The following is a 22,914-nucleotide window of genomic DNA, read 5'->3' as shown; positions in this document are numbered from 1 at the left end:
AACAGGTAAACCAAAGCCTCTCTTCAGGGTTGTGTTTATTCATCATTTGTCTCCCACGTTTCCTTTTATTTAAAATATATGACTGAATATATATGAATATTAAACCAGGGAACAACAATGGTCTCTGTCAAAACCTCACCAAACCAAACAACCTAAACCAGAGTCCATAATCCAAAACAGTCTTTTTCACCATCAAACCTAAAAACCCATCAAAACCTTTGATTACGCCACATAACTGACACTCCCTCCTCGCAGTTGCATGAGAGCAGGTTATCGCGCCGACCACCATGACCAGCAGCGTGTACAGTTGTCAAATGCCATCAGCTCAACCAGGTCCAGACGCCGGCCATGCCAGGCCGTGCATCCCCCCCGTCTCTGGAGGCGGTGCTGCTCAGTGTATTTTTAGACAGTGCCACCTTATAAGCACAGCGTGGTCGCATCACATCTGTGTAGTTTAAGTGGAGCCCTCTCCCATCAAGGCAATGTGCCCTTTTACCAAGAGCCTCAGGTCAGACTGCAGACCTAACATAGATCCAGAGTGACACCTGAAAAAACAAACAAAGATGAAGTAATGTGTGAGGCTGGTTCTGGTTTGATCACTCATTTTGGCATCTTGCTTCAAAGGCCAAACAACAGTTAATATACAGTAAGGTGGTTTAGAAGTTAAAAGTCCAAAAGCGATCTCATTTAGTCATCCCTTCTGTAGTCAAACAAAGCCAGTGTGCTTTTTAAAATGTATTGTTAATAGTTCTGTATTATCAAAAGGAAGAAAAAGAGTGCCGGTGTTACTCAGTATAGGAAACGAAGCACAAAGTAATCACACTTAAACCTACATGCCATTGTCAGACCGCGTTGGTGTTGGTATTGAGGACTATGGAGCACATCAGCATCTAACCGGACCCAGGTGGAATGTGCAGGTATGTCATGCTGTGTAATGAGGTGCAGCTGAGCAACTACTGAGCTATCTAGCTTGCAAACTGACGTTAGCGGTGCAGTTTTAGGATTGCAATTTCAAGGCATTTCCTTAAAAGTGAGCAGAAAATGGATGGATAACAGAAAGAGATGAGAGACAGAGAAGCAATTTTCTCGGCCATTTACGTTTTATGTGACCTGCCAATCCTGATTTTTACCTATTCCAATTTTCTTTCTTTTTAACAATTATAATTTACAAAGGGTCTGGACTATGTTACATCAGCATCTATGATTTTTTGATTTTGTCATCCAAATAAATCCCTATATTCCCTCAGCTCTATGTTCCATCAATATCATCCTTGGACCATGTTGAAATTTGTTTCTATCTGTTTGAGATATCGCGCTAACAACATCCGATAAAAGTCAGACAGTCGGGCTAGTACCCGTCGCCTTCGTTGATTGGGTTGCTTAGGTTTAGGTATGAGGAGTGAGATTGGTTAGGTTTAGGGTAAGAATATCGGGGTAAGCCAATCAGAGGCAGAGCAGGGCGGGTCATGCCATTAAAAGAAATATTCTAATTAGCCTTTTGCTTCTGTTTGTTGTATTTTCAGAGTAGTGGGCCTTCGGAACAATGGACTTTTGTCTTTGGGATAACGGGCTAACAAATGGGCTTTCCGCATTGCACCTCCTGAGGTGTCAATGAAAGAACAATTCAAATCTTATCCCATTGAGAGAAATTCCTCAAGACCTCTCTCCATTTTTCTCTCATAGATCGACAGCCATGCGTAAAGCATATCCTATATGGACAACTTCTGATCAAACTATGCAGCCTAATCTATTCGCTCTAAACCAGTTGATGGAAATGCGCCTCATTCGCACTTACAGTTTGGTTCAAATTTGCTTGACAACTGAGAGGAAACACAACGAGGGTCAATTCCAATGCAGAAAATGTGCAGGACCTTTACTTTTGAAACCAACTCTAAACAATTCAAAGCTAATTTAATTACAGCTAACCAACTGCCAGCAGACATCCTTGAGGCCCTGCCACCAGTGAAGCAAATATGTCCCTCTGACTGACCCACTTTCTGTAAGAAGTGTTGAATACAGTATTCCAAATCCACTATGGATAATGCAGTAAAAACTCTCCTTTTTGACTGCTCTGTGGCCTCGATCTTTTCAAATGTTAATGTATGCAAAGTGGAATATTGGGCATGAAAGTGAACTCATCTCCATGATCAAAATATATAATAAATGACACACGACAGATCGAGAGGCTGCAGTAGGTGAACTGTCATGGGGAAGCTCAGCAGCTGCAGCAGAGAAGAGCGAAGGATAGTAAACCCAAAAAACCTCACAAACCCCCCCCCCACACACACACTGTCATTCCTCTCTCTCCCAATGAAACAGGAGCCGTCTGTCTCTCCTGCAACAGATATTAACCCCGAGGTTGATTTCATCTGAATAGCAGCGGGGCTCAGAGGAGCTGTTCCATCAGCTACAAACCCCTCCCTTGGCTCTGACTCTGGATTCTGCACAGAGATTTTTTCACCACGCTACAGAGGTCCATGAGCTCGTTAACGAGCTGAAGTCGGCAGCTGATTTGTGAGACACAGACTGGAGCACGTCTCCATGGGCACATTTGATGGTTGCTGTCCTGCTGGATGGCATCTCGTTACAAGCAATTCATTCACTGTCAACGATGGGTGTCGCATTGAAAGCACTGTGGCTGAAGTTGGGTCTGATGGATGCCTGTTTACCACCGCAGTCACAGAAATAAACTTTGTGGTCAATTTTGATTAGGATAGAGCTGAGCAAAACATGTGAAAAATCCTAAAGTTGCAGCATTTGCACTGAGAATTACATAAGTTAGGCACAAGGCTTTTATATTTAATGAGCTTTGCTTAAGTGGAGTTTTAATATGAGTGGCGGCCTAGATACACAAAGCAGTCCCCCAGTCCGTAGTATTATTACAATAGGCCTGGCTTTGTTATGGAGAACTTTATCCGATGTAAGCTGTACAAGTCACAAATCATCTGGGACACTACATCCTGAGGCAAATTCAATACAGGCTCATTTATTTAACAGGCTCACAGACTTTATGGTCATTGACTTAATCCTATTAGTTGTGTTTTCCTTTACAGTTTTATCTATCCCCCAAGACAAATTTCTAAAACATGTCCATTCAAAGCTACTACAAGTCCACATCCTCCTCCACAGTAAGTCCGGAAGCTAAAGTGTAAAGCACAACCAAGTAGAGGTCACGAAACATGTCTCACTACCCTCAGTCATTGTAAATAATCATACCGTATATAATAATTCATAACAATGCTTATACTGAAGTGTTTTTTAAAGTGGAAAGGAATGGATGAAATTCTACTGCGGTCAGGAACTTGGAAAGCTTGCCCCTGGAGTGCTAAATACGAGATTTCTATTCCCAACGGCTCTCAACATGGTGACGGCTGAGCCAGTGGCTAGAAGCTAACAGCGCTGACAGTGCAGTTGGAACATCACTATCAGCTGTAACCGGCGTATGTGCAGAGCGGCGTCCGTGAGTTAGCCAGTGGGGTATGAACATGCAGTAAAAAGCATGTGGAAGGCCCGGCTAAGTCAACAAAGTACATAGAAGCTCGGACTACAACAGACCCAAAGGGAGAGTGACTTCCTCCTCTGCTAAACATTACTTCAATATATCTTTACACAGCAGACAGTTGTTTGCTGCTATATTAATGCTCTGAATGTTGAATTCAGCACCTTTGAGTTCATAGCTGCTCACACCACAAAGAAGTGAAGGGATAATTATTCATTATCTGAGGTTTGAGATGATCATTTCTGCATCGATTGAAGTGGAAACCAGGAGCAGATCACAGAGACAGGTCTCATCAAAGAAATGCACTGAAACACTGAGCTCACTCCTCCCCCACATCAAGCCATCAAGGTCACCTCACATGAACCAGCATGAAACACTCAACCATAGACCTTTTCCTGTTAAGTCCCCCTGCTCAGTGATGCTGCATTATGGACAGTGATTCTGGGAAAAAACTGCTGAAACCAATTTCCCTGCATTCCCTGTTGACACAGCCAGTACAAAGCAGACACACATTCTACCTGAGAGCCATACAAAAAAAAGCAAATAGCTTTAATACTAAGAGCAGTTGTGGTTATAGTACAGTGTGAAGATATATAACATATACAACTGCTTCTACATTAGGCAGAAACAACAGAACGTATTTTCAGCCACACCTGTAAATAAAACAGGTATAAAAAGAAATATTATCATCCGGAACCAATACATGTCCATCAAGGGTTTGATATATCTTTGAACATACCTTTAATTTATGTTATTGTAATTTGACATACATAACCAAGGATAAACATAGTATAACCTCTTTATATTCAATAGTGACATACTCTACATCAGGGGTATTTAATTCATATTCAACAAGAGAATTTCCTCACGCAAAGGTCCGGAACATCACAGTAATGTCTAACAAATGAATTGCAGCAAACAACTATTAGCTGTGCAAAGATATGGTGGAGTAATGTCAGGACGACTCCTCCAGTTCATGCAGATGTGTCCTTGGGCAAGACACTTAACTCAATTGCTCCCGTAGGCTGTGTCTATGGATGGGTGTGAATGGATGAATGGGTGTGAATGGTTAGGTAGTCCTGATGGGCTGGTGGCCCCATGCATGGTAGCCCCTGTTATCAGTGTGAATGGATGAACGAATGAATGACATGTCAAAAAGTCCATTTACCATTTGAACTGAGCAGATAATGGAGTCACTCTCCCTCTGTGTCATTCGAGCTTCTCTACGGAGGTTACAGCTGATAACGCCGTCCCGACCGACAGCGTCGGCACGACAGCGTAGAACCCCCCCCCCTGTTCCCCCTTCCCCCAAGGTTTTAACACTGTTAGCTCTGTCAGCACTTTCGCCGCAGTTTGCGCTGTTAGCACTGTTAGCTATTAGCCGCCAGCTCGCCGTCAACATGTTGAGCTGTTGAGAGGCAATAGAAATGCTCCCAGTCTTGGATCTTGCACCTTCGAGCAACCCTTCCTCGCTCCCAACTCGTCGAATACATAGGCTTGGTCAGTCACATACATAGGCACCTTTTAGCTTCTGTATGCGACACACGGGGCTATTAACCAACTCTGTTTTTGACACTATGCAAGTCCACGACACGTCGAAAATTAGCTCTCTAGCTAACTCTGGCACATTTACATTGAGGTGGAAACTGACATGTTGATTAATGTGCGCTGTCCCTGGTAAATAAATAAATAGTAAAACAAATTTAAAATAAAAAAAATAAAGCTGATGCTAGACTGATGACTATAGCGTCATAGTTTGAGGCTATGGGGCACTGACCATTTGCGAAGTTAGGAGTGAAAAGGTGTTGCTTTAAGGGTCTTTGTTTTTTTCATCCTTTACTCTCAAAAGACTGTTTATAACAACCACAACTTCCTGCAGATTTTCCTATTGAAGCCTAACAGAAAAGAAGGGGATTTTGTCCACTGAACAGTGATCAGAAACATTAATGTCTGAAAACAGAGTGTTGAGTTTTGAATTACTTTGTTGTTGTGCTGAAGACAACAGGCAAACATTTGAGCTCACCAGTGAACATCACCATTTAGCATTGACAGCATTTTTCTACGCCTGGTCCAAAAAATAACTCAGTATTGTAGGTTGGTTGCATTGGCCAAATGTTGTGGGTTCTTTTTTCTTTTATATATTGATATTGTTGCCTATTTGATATTATTAATACAATCTATAAAACAAACCTATGGTGAAAGAAGAGAGACAGGACACTGTATCAGACGTGTTGTACCTGCGTTGCCTGTCAGCAAGGTAATGGGACAAGGAGAGTGAAAGGATGAGATGAGACATGGCTTCAGTGCTAGTGATAAAAGCATCAGCAGAACGCTGGTACGAGAATCCTGTGTCTCTAAACACATTTAAATTAACGAAACAGAGATGACAAAAGAGGAAAGAAAGGGATGGAAAGGCCTAAAAAGGGGAAAGTAGAGGAATGAAAAGGAAAGGATGCAAAGTAATGTAAAAGGAACTGAGAAGAAAGTAGAGGAAAGGAAAGAATAAAAAGGAAATAGTGAGGAAAAGGGAAAGGGAATGGTTGGTGCAAATAGTGCATAGATTGAGGGGAAATGTACAGTTAAACAGAAACAGCATAGCAAGACTGGTTGATGAGCCGAAGCAGCGAGAGAAAACAATGCGTGTCGTTATCTTCTTCAGAGGCTCATTTCCAGATTGATAGTTGGCCAACTCCCCGTTATCAAAGCAGAGATCAGAGTCCCTCCAATCTCTCCACTCCAACCTCTCCTCACCTCCATCTCACCACACCAACTTTAGACTTCACTTGAAAGGAACTTGGAGCGGAAATTCCCCTTTCACTGTGACAGTGACATGAAATCTCAACATGCACATCTGAGTGGGGGCAGAGCTGTGGATGTAAAAAACATGTTTTTGTCTTTCCCCAACAAAGACATAACAGAGGTTGCTTCAAGTGGTCAAGGCTACACTAGCCTATCAACACAGATCTTCAACAAAACACTTATCAGGCAGGAAGTGACAGGCCTGACAATTGCGTCTGTCAAATGCGTCATGTCCTGAATAATTAACATGACAGAGAAGGCTGGGAGGGCCTGACACCTCACAATGTGTCCTTGTATTCAATTAACGGTTGGCATCCCTTTTGCATCCAACCGCAGCGACTTCACTGTCACATTGTTCATTGGTCTAAAAATGTGGCACTTCTGTTTATCTGTTAGCTGTTCTCACATCTGATTGATGTGTGCATGTTTCTCAGTGATTATTGAGACCACAGGGAAACACTATGGACAGGAAGATGTATAATTCACAACTGACTCACATTGTCTGTTCTGAGCTTCTTGGCAGGGCAGCCTCCATCCACAGGATGTAGCATGTAATACAGCCGCACTTTGTTGGCATGTTTCCGACTCTAAAGGAAAAGAGAGAAAAGGAAAAAAAAAAGAATTAAGGCAATAAAGTGGATGATGTATATGGAGCATAATACAGTGTATTTCAAAAATAATTTGCCCTCATATGTTGGTATGCAAATTTTGAGTCTACGTTATTCACTTTGCTCCTGCTGCCCTTGGAGGGTTGATCTCATATCTCATAGTATTGTAACACCAATAAAACATAACGACAAAAGACTCCCCCGAGGGGAAATGAAAGAGGCTCTGTTAAACCACTTTTGAAATGCACCTTCATAATATGGGCAATGAGAATGGCAGGGAATGGGGTTGTCCCTGTGACTTTCCTGGTTTGAGTCCAAGAGGGGACCTTTGTTGCATCTCTCTCCCTTGTAATCTCTCTACTGGTGGTATCTAATAAAGACATTAAATGCCCCAAAAATATATTTTTTTAAACTTGTGGAAAGAAAATAGTTGATTTCAGACACAGCAGAAGTTCCTTTGGGGAAAGCCAAGGTAACCTTTACCTACAACTACCTAGCTCTTCTCAGGGGCGTAAATGTAGACAGTGTAGCTAGTTGCCCTACTGCCTACACAGGGGCCCGAGGTGTTGGGTAAAGCAGGCCATCCAACAATGTGTTGGGCAAACAACGGACCCTTACCAGGAATTCAGATTGCTACGTAGATAAAAATTACTTTAAAATTGTGACATTTATATACCCTCAAAAAAGCAAACGCATCTCCATTTGGGTTTTATTTTTGTAAAATAGTTAGCAGCAATCTATTCATAATATGCCTATTCTACATAAACTATAAAAGCTATGAATAAATTATTTAAAAAAAAGCATTTTTGTCATGTATAGATATGCGATGATGATTGCATGGTGGCTAGTTCAGGTGCAAAATATGTCAGGACTGGCAACCTGAGCACATCTGCAAGTTGAGCGAGCAGTTATGCCTTTCAAACATTAAAGTGTCAGTAAGAAAAAACAAGAGAGGAAAAGAGAATGAGAAGGGAGCAAAGCTGAGGATTTAAACAGTCGGCAGCCCCTGGTGTGTGTTCATTACCTAGTAACAGGCGTGTACCGGGGCCTGTCATAACTACCTTACGCCATTGACTCTTATTATTCCAATCAAACTAAGAGGAGGAATTGCATCACTTTTTGTTCACTATATTAATAAATTATCAGAAAAGCTTATATGAATGTTGGTACAAAAACATCTCTACTTTTAGTAAATAAGTGATAAGTTTAGTTACTTTGCAGGCTCAAAGAAAAATGGCCGTTGGTATACGATTGGTAAGTGACCAATAAACTTATTTGAGGTATAATAACTGTTTTAAGATTACATAATTCCTACTTAAGTTATGACATTATACTGCATTAGTCAGCAAATGTCAGTAGCAAAACTAGCATCTGCAGTGTAAAACAATGAAAAAGATTCCTATAAAATCCTAAGATATGAATCTGATATACAGCCATTATACAAAAATTCAGAAAAGAAAACTTCAGCCTGAATAACAGCGTGACCACTTTAAAAGATCCATACATCCAACAAGTCTTTAGAACATATTCCACAACAAAATATGTTGTGTCCAATACGACACAAGGAAGCATGTTCTGATCTGCAGGAAGAAATCATTCGTCAGTGCTTTCCAAAATTCTTTTAAATGATTGACAATTAAAAAAACAATTGTCCTGTTGGTTAAATTAAATCCATCCATACTGCAGATCAACCCCAAATAATTCAAAGGCCTGTCGGAATATTTAATCCCAGCTATTTTTGTCATGTAGGATGTACCCATAGTAACCTCACTAGAAGGTCTCCAAGAGGCATTTGAACCACTGCCAGCCCACCATCCAAAATACCCGAAACATCCCTATTTAAGTGCTAAAACGTCAAACATCAGTGCGGTCGAGTAACATTGAAGAATCCATCATCTGTTACCTGTTTGGAACAGGGCAGGCACTTTCAAAATATATTTGGCAGGGGAAGATCTGATGAATCATCCGAACCGTCAACATTTTGTCGAAGCCAGTCAAGAAGAGGGCAAAATCATCTTTTCCATCGACAAAACCCTTCAGTGCCGTTCTTTACTCTTCCTGTTGCGTCACACGCACTTTAACCACGCCACGTAGCGTTGGGTCTGAACCATCCGCATTACCCTAAGCCTGACAAGATGGATTTTTGCGTGATCTCGTCATAGAATCCAGCTGCCGTGCAAGGCAATAAGCACCCTGTTTCTGCAGAGTTTAATCACCGTCACGTACTAATGATATTATGATGAAAACCTTGTTTAACTCCCTGTTAAAATGGGCTTTCGGAGCACCAAGCTGTGTCATAACAATCTGTGATTGAGCTTGTTGGAAAAAGTCACACACCATTAACTCTACCTGAACATGGCGCTGTGCCTGTCCTGTCCTTTCCAATACACACTCCTGTTTCAAAGATCTGGCTTCCGTTTGTGCCAGGTAGAGGCTCCATTAGAAATAGTGAGAGACGGTCAAATGAAGTGCTCAATGCCGCTCCCTGACACTGGGTTGAAATGATAATTAGTGTCCGGTTCACTGAGGTCGAAGCAAGACTATTCTTACCAGCAGCCCATCGATCCAGCAGGATCTGATAGCACAGCCACGACGAGGGGAAGACAGGATTTGGAAGGACAGATTAGTTTATCCGAGGAGAAGCTTCGGATGTCAAGAGAAGTGATACAGAAAGAGGAGGGGAAAACCACACGCGATATAGTCATTGCAACGTCATGGGACGCCACAGATGAGGGACAGTTTATAGTTACAAGATAGCATCTGGTGAGGCATGTAGCGGCGTGGACAGGTGCCCGGTGCGTTATTCTGTCAGGCAGAAGAACAGCCACCGGCTTCTCTTCACAAGGACATGACAGACCAACTCATCCTGCCTGGTCCGCGGGTGAAAGCAAGGCTGCAGGAATCTATTTGTCTTGCCTGTCTGGTTTCTTGGCAGATATACAGCAACGTGAGCTTTGCCGCTTTTTTTGGGTGGGGGGAGGATCCAGTTTGAAAAGCATGACGGATGCATAGCGGGTAACTCAGTATACCTCTCATTCGAACTTCCGCTGGTTTGTATGACTCCCTTTTAAATGCAAGTATTTGGACATATAAAACTATTTTTTTAAATGATTATGCCACAAATGAACAAGAACATACTAAGCACATTCAGTCTTGTTTACTATTCATATTGTATTAACCGTTCAATATAACACACTAATAACAGAGATGTTTCATACTCTCCAACTTACCACTGAAGAGACAGAATAGTATATGTAACAGGACTTTAATCAAAGGCAGTCATTTTTATACTGTTCAAACTGTTCTTGTGCTAAAAATCTGAGTTTGACATTTCTTTTGTGATGTGATAAGGGATAATGATATGGATAAAATGCTTTTCCACATTTGCCATTCACGGAGCATGGGAACCAGACAATCAACCAGAGTTCATCAATTTCCTGTGAGGTCACTGCCACATGGGCACCATTGGCAGCAGACTGGGCTTTGATTCACCCCCTGAAATCATATCTGTTTTGTTATTTTCTTTTACCTGCAATCAATTGCACTTCAGGTGCCCAGACGCATTATTTGTTATGTCACCCTAAAGTGCATTTTTACACACTGAGGTACTGAGAGCTACTTGGGTTTCTGCAGAGCAAACACTTCCACATCCAAACTGGATAAAAATGTTCCACTTGACCAGCTTACAGAGGAGATTGCAGCAATGGGGCTGTTTGTACATATTGGCTTTCCTATTTGCACATCTCTAATTATACGTTCGCTAACTATTTTAATTGTGATTATATATAATTTCTTCATCTATTTGCATAACTTCCTAATTACCACCTGGGGCCAGCTGCATATGGAATTACAATTGGTATTGCTTTCTGCCCAGAGTCAAGGCAATGTTAACATATCCGGAAAAGAGCTGTAACTCTATCAAGGACTAACTGAAGCACATTAAAAGAGTAGTTTTACATTTTGGATGTTAAGAATATTCACTTTCTTCCCAAACATTGGAAACCGTTAGCCTGGCTCTGTCAAAAGGTAACAAAATCTACCAACTGGCCTCTCTTAAACTGACAAATGAACACATTACATCTTGTTTGTGACATTAATAAATTAAAAGGCTGTGGTTTTACAGGGGGTCATTGCGGGTTTAGTTCCAAGCCAGGAGGAGTGATTTCCTGGGAACATTAAATAATCAACCACAACCCGACCCATGAGCCACACATTTTTCTTTTAACATAGGGTACACGCCAGTGCCTTTATTTGATCATTCCTCAATCTTTGATATCCTGGACCCAGAACTTGTTAAGTTCCACCTGGAGCCAGGAAGCTTCCAAGAGGAGTCCTGAACGAGGATACACAAGACAAGGGTACAGAACATCTACCTCTGCATTTAACTGAAGCATTTTGGAGCAGTGAGCTGCTGTAAAGCACCCAGGGAGGTTCAAAGTCTTTCTCAAAGACACTTTGACATGTGATAGTAGGAGCCGGAGATCAAACGGCTACCCTTGCGGTTAAAAGACGACCTGCTCTGAAAAACCTACAAACAGCAACTTGGTATGTATAGGTCACTCAGACTGCTTCCGTCTGCACAATGTGCCATGTCATCGTTATGACGGCAAATTATTTCGAAACCTAAAAAGTCAGAAATGTCTTATTGGACCGAAAGCCCATTTGTCTGGCAGCCTGTTACACTGAAAGACATTTTTTTGAAGGTTCATTGCTGACCCACCCTACTCGCTTACCCATATATTCTTACCCTAGTGCTAAAAATTCTCGCTCCTCATGCCTAACCAACCACTAAAGGCAATAGAGTCAATCAGAGGCAGAGTAGGGCAGGCTATGCCTTCACTATAGTGAATGGCATCATTTTGCATAATAATCCAAACAATGGGCATTTGTTTTCGAGATAACAGGCTGTCGGACAAATGGGCTTCAAATCCAATGGGACATCTTTCGGACAATTGGGGTTTCAGGAAACGGGCTTTCGAAACAATGGGCAGTCCCCCTTCATACAGTTTCACAATTATGCCTCTGTAACCTAGTGACAAGACACAACTGTAAAGTGTTATTGATACAGCAAACAGTGTGAAAATGGTGTGGTCTCTATTTTGTAGAAAAAGAAGTTGAGTATAACAAGTTATGACCAGTTTGTTCCATAACTGGCACATTTGGAAATTTGATGAAAGCCTGCATTTTGAAAGCTGATTCATTCATGTGGGAGTTTATATCCAACTGTAGTTTCTGCCAGCAGGTCCCCTGTTGCCTTCTCCCACTGTACTGTACCAAATGTTAACTTGTACCACTGCATGCATCATTCAAAACTGCAAAACAAACGGAAAACTAGTGAGATATACATGTGAGCTCTCTGTATAAATGCTAGAAGTAGTTGGGGAAGCTTGAGTTAGATGGGATGAAAAAGCAAGACCCAGTAGGTTGCATCAAATATGGTGACTGTGCAGACAGCAAACATAGATAAGATGCTGATTAAAACCAGCCAGATTTTAGCTAATCAGCCATGACCGGGAGTCCCAATTTCCAAATTTTTGGTGGTTACATTTATACGCATGTGGCGATGCCACATGCGTATAAATGTGTATAAAAGCTTTTTGTATTGAATATTGGTGCTCAGGAAGTCAGGTTCACACTGGCATTTGTTGCCACCCCTTTCAATGTGGCTCCAGGGATGGCAATGTTGGTCATCCCACCACTTTGGTCGCAACTGAAATATACACTGCCTGGCCAAAAAAAAAGTCGCCACCTGGATCATCATGCCTAGTGCCTACTGTACAAGCTTGTGGGGGCAGTGCTATGATCTGGGGTTGCTGCAGTTGGTCAAGTCTAGGTTCAGCAACAGTATGTGCTCAAAGAATGAGGTCAGGTGACTACCTGAATATACTGAATGACCAGGTTATTCCATCAATGGATTTTTTCTTCCCTGATGGCACGGGCATATTCCAAGATGACAATGCCAGGATTCATCGGGCTCAAATTGTGAAAGAGTGGTTCAGGGAGCATGAGACATCATTTTCACACATGGATTGGCCACCACAGAGTCCAGACCCTAACCCCATTGAGAATCTTTGGGATGTGCTGGAGAAGGCTTTGTGCAGCGGTCAGACTCTACCATTATCAATACAAGATCTTGGTGAGAAATGAATGCAACACTGGATGGAAATAAATCTTGTGACATTGCAGAAGCTTATCGAAACAATGCCACAGCGAATGCGTGCCGTAATCAAAGCTAAAGGCGGTCCAACGAAATATTAGAGTGTGTGACCTTTTTTTTTTGGTGGCGACTTTTTTTTTGGCCAGGCAGTGTAGTATCTCAACGATCATTGGATGGAGTGTTATTAAATTTGGTACTGATGAAGAAGTTTACTGACTTCGGTGATTCCCTGACTTTTCTTCTGGGGCCATCTGCAGAATAATATATGAAGGTTTCAACTATAGGATGAATTGCCATGAAATTTGGTAGACAGACCTATACACATACAATATCTCAGTCCAAGATCAAATGAAAAATGAATTAAATCCAAGTGATCCATAGTGGGAGTGTGAAGGGTGCACACGAGACGAGACTAATGGCATGAAGGTTGATTTGTTACAGAGAGTGTGGGAGCATGCTTTAGCTTTAGCATGTAGCTCAAAGCCCCACTGTGCCTCTATAACCTCACGGAGCTGCTGCCATGGCTGTAGACTTTCAGTCTTGTTAAAAACTGATCCATCTTTTCAATTGCATTACTGTGCAATGATAGCAAATGTTTGACAAAATGAAAACCAAATCAGATTATCATTCTACGGCTGCAATGGTCCCAAAGATATCCAGTTCACCATCATGTATGACTGAGTATTTCATTTAGTAATCGTTGCTGCTCTAGTTCAATGTGTTCAATTACTTGTGTTCAAGGCCCTACATGTTGATTTTCATCCCATAGTAAAATAAATGGGAGCTGATGGACTGGGAGACAGGAACAATGCATTTAAAGACAGGCCGGCGTGTTTGGAAAGTGGCCTGCAGGTTTGTAAGGTATATGTGATTTGGAGTAAATGGGGCAAAACAAGCAAAACATTACAAGGAAACCCAGAAACCCAAGTGACTGAGAAAAAACAGCAGGCAACGCTGTGCAGGTACACCAGTGACAAGACACAGGCACTTATGAGACGTTGACTAATGAAGCACACATTCAGCTGATGGGAGCTTGTAGCTTGTTTGTGTGAATCTGTGTGTATTACAGGTTTACAGCTGCATGTTTCAGCTCATCAGCTTTTCGGACTCTGATAAGAAAAATGACCACTGACTGAGAACGTAGCAAAAAAATACTGAAACAGGCAAACTGTGGGTTGGTTTGTATGAGAGATAAGCTAAGCGCACGCTTGACACAATCTGGGCTGAAGAAAAATCCATACTGCATTACCACCCCATCAGTGAGCTAATCAGAGCTTGTGTGGACTCAGACGCCAGGGGGGATATCGTAGGAAACAAATAGCAACCAGACATCCTAAACCAGACCATCAAACCACATGCAACTATAAAACCACAGACCATCAAATCACATGCAACTATTAAACCACAGACCATCAAATCACATGCAACTATAAAACCACAGACCATCAAATCACATGCAACTATTAAACCACAGACCATCAAATCACATGCAACTATTAAACCACAGACCATCAAATCACATGCAACTATTACCACAGACCATCAAACCACATGCAACTATTAAACCACAGACCATCAAACCACATGCAACTATTAAACCACAGACCATCAAACCACATGCAACTATTAAACCACAGACCATCAAACCACATGCAACTATTAAACCACAGACCATCAAATCACATGCAACTATTAAACCACAGACCATCAAATCACATGCAACTATAAAACCACAGACCATCAAACCACATGCAACTATAAAACCACAGACCATCAAATCGCATGCAACTATAAAACCACAGACTATCAAACCGCATGCAACTATAAAACCACAGACCATCAAACCACATGCAACTATAAAACCACAGACCATCAAACCACATGCAACTATAAAACCACAGACCATCAAATCGCAAGCAACTATAAAACCACAGATTATCAAACCACAAGCAACTATAAAACCACAGATTATCAAACCACAAGCAACTATAAAACCACAGACTATCAAACCACATGCAACTATAAAACCACAGACTATCAAACCACAAGCAACTATAAAACCACAGACCATCAAACCACAAGCAACTATTAAACCACAGACTATCAAACCACAAGCAACTATTAAACCACAGACCATCAAACCACATGCAACTATTAAACCACAGACCATCAAACCACATGCAACTATTAAACCACAGACCATCAAACCACATGCAACTATTAAACCACAGACCATCAAATCACATGACCATCAAATCACATGCGGCTCTGGTAAGTTTTCCGAGGACCTGTCCAAAACCTTAACCCTTCGAGGCCAATCATTCATCACTCTGTGCAATTGTCAATACTGCAGATATGCAGGCACAGCACAGTGTCTCCTACAGTACAGTGGTGTGTCAATCCGAGTCTTTGAGTGGCATAATAATCTGGAACTGAAATGCTGACAGGCAGCATGCAAATGAGTTAATTGGCAGTCTTAGGCTATTTATTTCAAATGTCTAAAGACCATGGACGAGTTGGTGCAATGATGGTGTATCAGGGCCATTTGAGATTGAAAATAAAATCATAATTCTGAGCCATGGGAGGTATTATTCCGTTAAAAAAAACTGACATTTTTCTAGGATGCAACTGTTAAATGTAAGAGGAAAAAAAGGAAAAATCCAGAATAGTCTTTGACATTTTTCAGTTAACTTCACTTTGCAGGCTTGGATCAACCTCATCTCACTTAAGGCTTAATCTCCGTCAGTAAAGTAAGCCACCGAGTGCAAAATATATTTAATATATTAGCATTTATTTATGTTCATTAAAGAACACCGAAAGAACATGATACAAGATGCGTCTTTTTATATTTCTAGCCCTTCGCCCTCGCTCAGAGACCATCCTCACCAAAATAACACTACTTTAAGTGCAATGAAATTCAAACAGCAACTGGCATTAACACAATTGTGCTCACTTCACCACAGTGTTTTAACTGTCTATGACCTTAAAATCTTAGGGAATACTCAAGTCTTTTTTCTAGTAAACTTACAAATGTTATCTCTATTGTACAAATAGAATCGGTGCAATATAATTCCACTTAAACAAATATAAGGTTCATCTGAGTGAGCAGTATACATACTGTATGTGTGCGTGTACAGAGGGTGATAGGTCTGAATAAAGTGTGATAGTCCAATGGTTAAAGGTTTGGGTTGATTGGAGTAAAATAAAACATCATACCTGTGTCACCCCGCCATGTTTACAGGTATGCACAATAGAGAACATGTTGCACGAAGCCCCATTCAGAATGGATTTATTCCTTTAGAGAGGTGGGGTGATTTTAGCATTATCTTTGCTGGAGATATTACATTTTTTCAACCCCAACACCAGTAACAACCACAGCCCAAATTCCCAATGTCCGGAGCGTTGTCATTCCATTTTAAAATGGATCTCTTGAGTTTTTGCCACCAGAAAAGCTGCTTTTCCTGCTGCTGCATTTTGTGAGCTCAGTGTGAAATTTGAATTTTTTATTCCCCACCTCTTTAATGTTAATCCCATCTCAATAGGGAATAAATGATCAAACTAGGAGGAAAGAGGGCAAAAAAAAACATGCTGGTCTTTTTGCAGAGGCGTAATGAGGCATTCCAGATGCTACGTCGGTTGGTTTACGCACTACATTGGATAAAATGATCAATTATCCCGCCAGAGACTCATTTTCGTTTCCGATGCCTCACGTCTGCAGGGTCGGGTCATTATCGGGCCGATCACGTAGTCTGATCTGGACATTAGGCAGACCTCTGAATCAGGAAGGCGGACTCCTAAAACGTTTGAAGCGAGCTGGTTTGCATTTGAAACAAGTCAAGCATCTTTTTTTTCACTTCTATTCTAAGAATATAAGAATATTGTGACAATAAAGAATATATGGTATAAGGACCATACCAGTAGTGAGCCCAGTAAATCCATTGTGTTTTCAGCTTACATGACTGACAATAAAACATTTTCCAATTCATGCAAGTGGCACTGGAATTTCTAAATGATTATTATGGCCAAAATAGCCTTTCAGAGGCCATTTTGTTTCAGTTAATTTTATCAAAATCAACTTGTAGAGACTTGAAACTTGCTCAACATAGCAAATGCCTCAGAATGAAACCGACACAAATTCTCATTAAAGCTACTTAGTTTTAGAGTTTTAGTGTTAAAATGGAAGTGAAATAAAGAAACATGAGGATAAAATTGTGTGTGCCTGCGTGGTTTCGGTGGCTGCATGCTTTGGGAAATTGCTAGCACTAATGGAAGCAGGAAGCAGATTGTAGTCATTTGGCATAAACATACAAAAACCACTAAAATGGACCTTTTAAAAGACCTGATAACCTGGCTATTGTAATGGTAATTTTTTACGTAGTATATATTTCTACTCAGTATATTGTATTCATGCATAAGTCATTTTGCTCTGGACTTTGTTGAACTTCACCATGTCTCTAGTGTGCAGAAGAATAATTCTCCCTTGCCTGTTCACATAGATAACTAACTGTGTTGTATGAGAATGTTCCACCACCGAGGCCTTTGGGCCACTTGTTTTGGTTGCTGGCCGTTTGTTTTCACTTGTTGTTCCCATCAGTCTGAGACCAAAAGTCTGAGACCGAGATGTCTGTAACGTTGGCCATCGGCCCCCACCTTTGCTCATTCTGTATAAAGAAAGCTTGTTCACTTTTTTCGAGGTTCTTCCTCACTGAGACTGTACGCATTCTGTTGTGATGATTGAACCTTCTCTGCGCAGAGAATAAATACTCAAAAGACAACCTGGTTTTTGGTATTATGTATTTCAGCATTAGAAGACTCACGCAAAGCGGGTATAGGATTTTTTTTCCACCACACTGTTTTGTAAAGTCGAGTTAATTCCATGTCTGCTCATCACTGCAGTCCAACCGCCTTGTGTCGATACCTGCTATTCAACTCGGATGCACCTCACAACCTCCTTGGTCCTTTTCCCAGACTGCTTTGTGACTCGGAATAGACCGCCGGCTGTGTGCTGGCAGCCTCAGCGAGCCCTCTAATTATAGCAAGTCTGACAAAAACAGTTGTAACTGAGGTCAGGTAACCTCCAAGACACCCAGGGCTGAGCTGTCTTACTTAGCTGCCTTCGGACGATTTAGGAACAGGGATTCTGCGCTCACCAGTCAACCCGGGGCTCTGCTTTGTAACTACTGTTGTTGGACCACCCCCCTCTAGTCTACAAAGATCTCCACTGCATGGAACCATGGGAAAAGCACCACAGTCCACACTCAAACAGGCGTTATCTCATGAATCATCCAACATTTGCACCAACACAGCAGGCTGATGCAGGGTTTTTGTGATGGGGATTACAGGGTGTTTACCAAGACAGACCTCCAAGGATTTGAAGAAAAGGTCAGTTTTTAAAAAACAAAGCAGCAGAGTAGAGAGGACGGTTCCACTGTTGCCCAACATCAGTAACCCCAGTGGCACATGATTGATTTCCACAAAATGACTGCTTCAGAATTCGCCTTTGAAGAAATCAGCCTTGACAGACCAGGTGAGCTTGAGGGAGGAGAACAGGATGTCAGTCCACCACAGGCTGAACATATCTCAATTAGCACCTGATGGATTGTTAAACATTCAGAGTCCTCAGAGTATGAATGCTATTGACTTTGGTAAACCCCGGACTTTTCCTCTACCAGCATGGTAGATCGATTGAAATGATATTTGGAAAAAGGCCTAATGCAGAACATCCAAAAGAACACGTTTACATCAACCGTATCAAATAGGAAAAACTGTCATATTCTTAATAACAGTGGAGCATGAAACTGTGTCGTTACGCTAAACGGATTGACTCGACATTTACTACTACTATTTTTGCATAACTGTTAACTTTATCTAACATACAGCAGTCTCACTGTTCCTAATCCTGATTCTCCTCTGCTGTATTACGGGAGCTGTAATCACGGTGGCAAACTGAAGATGACTTCTTATTGCTTTTATTATTATTATTATTATTATTATTATCATTTAAAGCTTTAAAATAGCAATCCACAGTTACTGTCACAGAGAGTTCTGTTTTGGTAGTGGGTCAGTTGAGGAATGGTAGGCTATCTTAATGCAACTCTTTTGAATTAGTAAAGTAATTTAAAGTAATTCCGAAGATTTGAGGCAGATTTTTCTTTTCATTGTTTTTCTATTCTTTAGCATGGAAAAGTGTGCATGTTGTATGTGAAATACTTTGGTCTATGTATATGCAGGACTTATTTTGACCACATGACCTTATAATGATGATGATGATGAGAACGTAAATACATTCAAAAATGACATTCTGTAAACGGTAGTCTTCAGATCCAAACTAAAAATGTTCCTTTCACATACTTAATCACAAGCAATGAAGACCATATTTCTGTCTTTGTCATTCATTTTCTGCCTAATGGAGATGCTGACTATAACTCAGATTATGTACTGTTGCATTTTTACACATCGAAATGGGCTCATTCCGCTGCTTTACTGCTATTTCTGTATTTAATTCAGCCTCATAAGCACCTTTGAGTTTCATCTTCGTAGCATTACTGTTATGTGCATACTGTGCCATCAGCTCTGTTCTCCCCCTTCTTATAGCATTCATTTATATTGGTTAATTATGCAAGCAGACAAAATGCTGAGGATTAATGTTGTTAAAAAAAAATAGAAGCCGCTAATTTAACTTGTGACATGAATGACGGGTGCAGATTAGGAGCACAGTTATTTTAAAGCCTTTAAAACAGGCTTAGTGAGTCTTGTTCTGTTCAATCAGTAAACTTCCTCAGCGTCGTCCCAATGTGATTACCAGTGCGACCCCCTCAGATGGTCTCAGAGAGGTGCTTCAGAAGAAATGAATCTGACGACATTCAGCGCCACTGAAACTTTCTATGGATAACCACTGAACATAAAGCCATGCCAGCCCCGAGTAATGATACAACGTAAAACGTGGAATGATTGGTTTCTTTAACACACAAAGCAAAGAAAGAAAGTAAAATATGTATTTTAAATACATTTTTCCTGCTGCAGTTGGCAACTGTTACCGGCAATAACAGGTTAACTACCTGTCCAACAACAAAGAGCAGACAGACAAAGTCAGCGACTGGCGGGTGAACACAAACAAGCGTTTAGCTGCTAAGTAGTGGCGTTTAGCTGCTAAGTAGTGGATTCTTCCTCAGGAGTTAGTGGAGACCGGGACGAGCCTCGAAGGAGAGTCACTATTGGTTGACACTTGGGGCATTTCATATGAGGTACGATTGATTCATACCATGCCAAGTATGATTGTGCCACACTTGAGTACACGTGTGATCATCTATGAGACATTTGTTTAGATGGATGGATGGATGGATGGATGGATGGATGGAATGGCCAGAGTACAGTAAACAGTGTTCACACTGATCAAACAAAACTGGACCACGGGGTCAAGTGTACTCGGATCCAGGCCAGGGTCCCGGATGTGAAAGTCTCCTTAAAGACACTTAGAGCTGAAACTGCATTGCTCACTGAGCACATTTATCTGACACCAACTGCAATCTATTTACAACCATCAAAACAAGATTGTGTGTTACTCATTATATTCTTTCCTTTTAAAAATAAACCTGAATTGAATGGTGCATTCGGGTGGAATCCTATACGCTGGAGAACTGCATGGCACGCTGCTGGACCAGCCGGAATACACAGAAAGGAAACTCCTTTTAGGATCTGCGCTGTATTGAAGTTCTAAAAGGTTTTACTGCCAGCTTCAGTCTGTGTAATGTACATGGAATGAGAAATGGTGGAAGACTAATGGAAGTGGCTGGGTGTAGGAGCGCCCTGCTGGGCTCTAGTTGGAATAGACCTATCCATCAGCAAAGTCTGCCCTCTCCCTCCCAGCACACTCACTCTATTACTGCTTGACTCATTTGCTTGATTACAAATATACTTGTTCTCATTTGTGATTGTATTTATCGTCTTTTTTTAAATTGTTAATATGTTAATAGGGCGTTCATTTGTTGCTAGTTTTGTGCAGATGCCACTTGTAACAGCGTCGTAGTGTCATTATGTTGATTGTTTCGTGTCGCTTGGATTATTTCATTTTACAGTCATCATTTGACGACCCGCTTAATAACCAGAAGATGCATCTCAAGGGGTTTATCCTTAAATTTAAAATTACATACTGGCTAAAGCTGGGCATTATGAAATATTATCATTTTTCAACCAACCACCATCAGTACGACAAGCAGCTATTGCCTATAAATTCACGCTTGTGTGTGTGTGGCACGTTTTAGACCATTAAGTTAGCGAAATAAAATGACATAAATCCCCCCCCCCCCCCCCCCAAAAAAAAAAAAAAACTGACAGTGAAGGCCACTCATCCAATCACCACTATCTTCATCCAATCACCCAACCCTAATACTGGCCCAACACCTCTTATTCAAAATAATTTTCCTGTCGCATTGCATTTGTCACGATAATACCTGCCAACCTATCCAGTGTTGGAAATAAACCTCATATCAGCTGGCTCACAGTAGCAAAAGCAATTTCAATCATAGCATAAATCAAAGTTCAATTTGTTTCTTGGACAGGAACCAACTCAATCCTTCACTGTCGGCAGCTTCGCCACCTCATTGCATTTTACAAGAAATTTGAAACCAACTAGATGGATTTGTGATCTTTTTTTTGTCTTTCTAAGGTTTCAACGATTTCTAGACTGAGACAGCACACTGGAAGCTGAATGGGCTTTTTCCGTTAAGCAGAGATTGGTAGACAATGTGAGGAGCAAAAAACCCTTTAGACGACTGACAGAGCGCCGTCACCCAAAAGTAGGCCATGCAGTCAATTCACAACTACGGTATCGACTGCAAAACAAAAACCCCTCTGAGATCAAAGAGAACAGGCCCGTCGGCTCGACACGACATCCCGTGTTAGAAAGCACAAGTGCGGCTATTTCACTGGCTTCCAGAAAAAATGACATCATGCGAATGTTTGCGTCGCCTCCGTCGAAACGTTTACGTCCCTGACAGAGCGAAAGAAACAGAACCACCCTGTCAACCTGAGGATGATACACACTTGTACCCGTCTACCCATGCCTGTGTCGTGAAAACTGCAGTTAGGTTTTCGATACTCAGACGGAGGGCTTTTGACTCTACTGCTTTTCTTTTTGACGGCTAATACTAAAACTCATTCCTGTTCTCCAGAGCTCAGAAGCCTTTTGTTCTTCTTTCCATCGGTGGATTACGAGATGATTTCTCATGAAAGTCGGGCCGACGAAAACAGTGTGCGAGCGCTGCAAATTAAGTGGAGGCTGTTTCCTTATAATGCACTATGTAATTAAAAAACAGTCCTTCCCAAACCTTCTAAAAAACGTAATCAAAGCCCATAAAATATAATAATTAGTACGTTTTCCCCATTTGAGAGGTGGGTAAGTTATAAGAGAATAATTTCCACTTTTAGTTGAGTGTATTTCAGGAGTACAAACAGTTATTTTACTCACATACATCACATCTGGGGCAACCTTTATTCATTTTAATATTTTTTGAGCTTGATCTGTAAAACAAAAACCCCTTTTCACACTTGGCAAAGGCAGCACATACCAAATCCTCTCCTTCTGTTCTTACCTTTCACAATAAAAGCTCTAGACATATACAGTAAACTGCGTATCTGTTTACCAGAGGGAATTCAAATTTGCTCAGAGCATTTAGCTAAAAGGAAACTCAATAAAATATCTTATAGTAGCTTAGGCTATAAGACAATTTACCCCAGACAGACTGCCAGACGCTGCTCTGGGTCAATAAGATTGTTGGTCCTCTGCCTGCCCAAATCTATTCCAACCTTGTATTGAAAAAAGGGCTGCAACTGTTGCACATTGCTGCTGGTGT

General features: G+C 41.3%; 1 protein-coding gene across 1 annotated transcript in view; it reads right to left on the bottom strand.

Annotated features, from left to right (window-relative positions):
- The window catches only part of LOC137867561 (zinc finger matrin-type protein 4-like), a 134,506-nt gene that overhangs the window by 78,654 nt on the left and 32,938 nt on the right, over positions 1 to 22,914 (bottom strand). Inside the window, exon 3 of the mRNA XM_068704217.1 lies at positions 6,796 to 6,885. Coding sequence (XP_068560318.1) covers positions 6,796 to 6,885 — 90 coding nt within the window. The remainder of the gene's footprint in view (positions 1 to 6,795; positions 6,886 to 22,914) is intronic.

This window comes from Cebidichthys violaceus, unplaced genomic scaffold (assembly GCF_023349555.1).
Source record: "Cebidichthys violaceus isolate CVI_PGR_0920_01 unplaced genomic scaffold, fCebVio1.0.p SCAF_9, whole genome shotgun sequence".
Taxonomy (NCBI): Eukaryota; Metazoa; Chordata; class Actinopteri; order Perciformes; family Stichaeidae; genus Cebidichthys; species Cebidichthys violaceus.
This window is presented reverse-complemented; position numbering and strand designations above follow the sequence as displayed.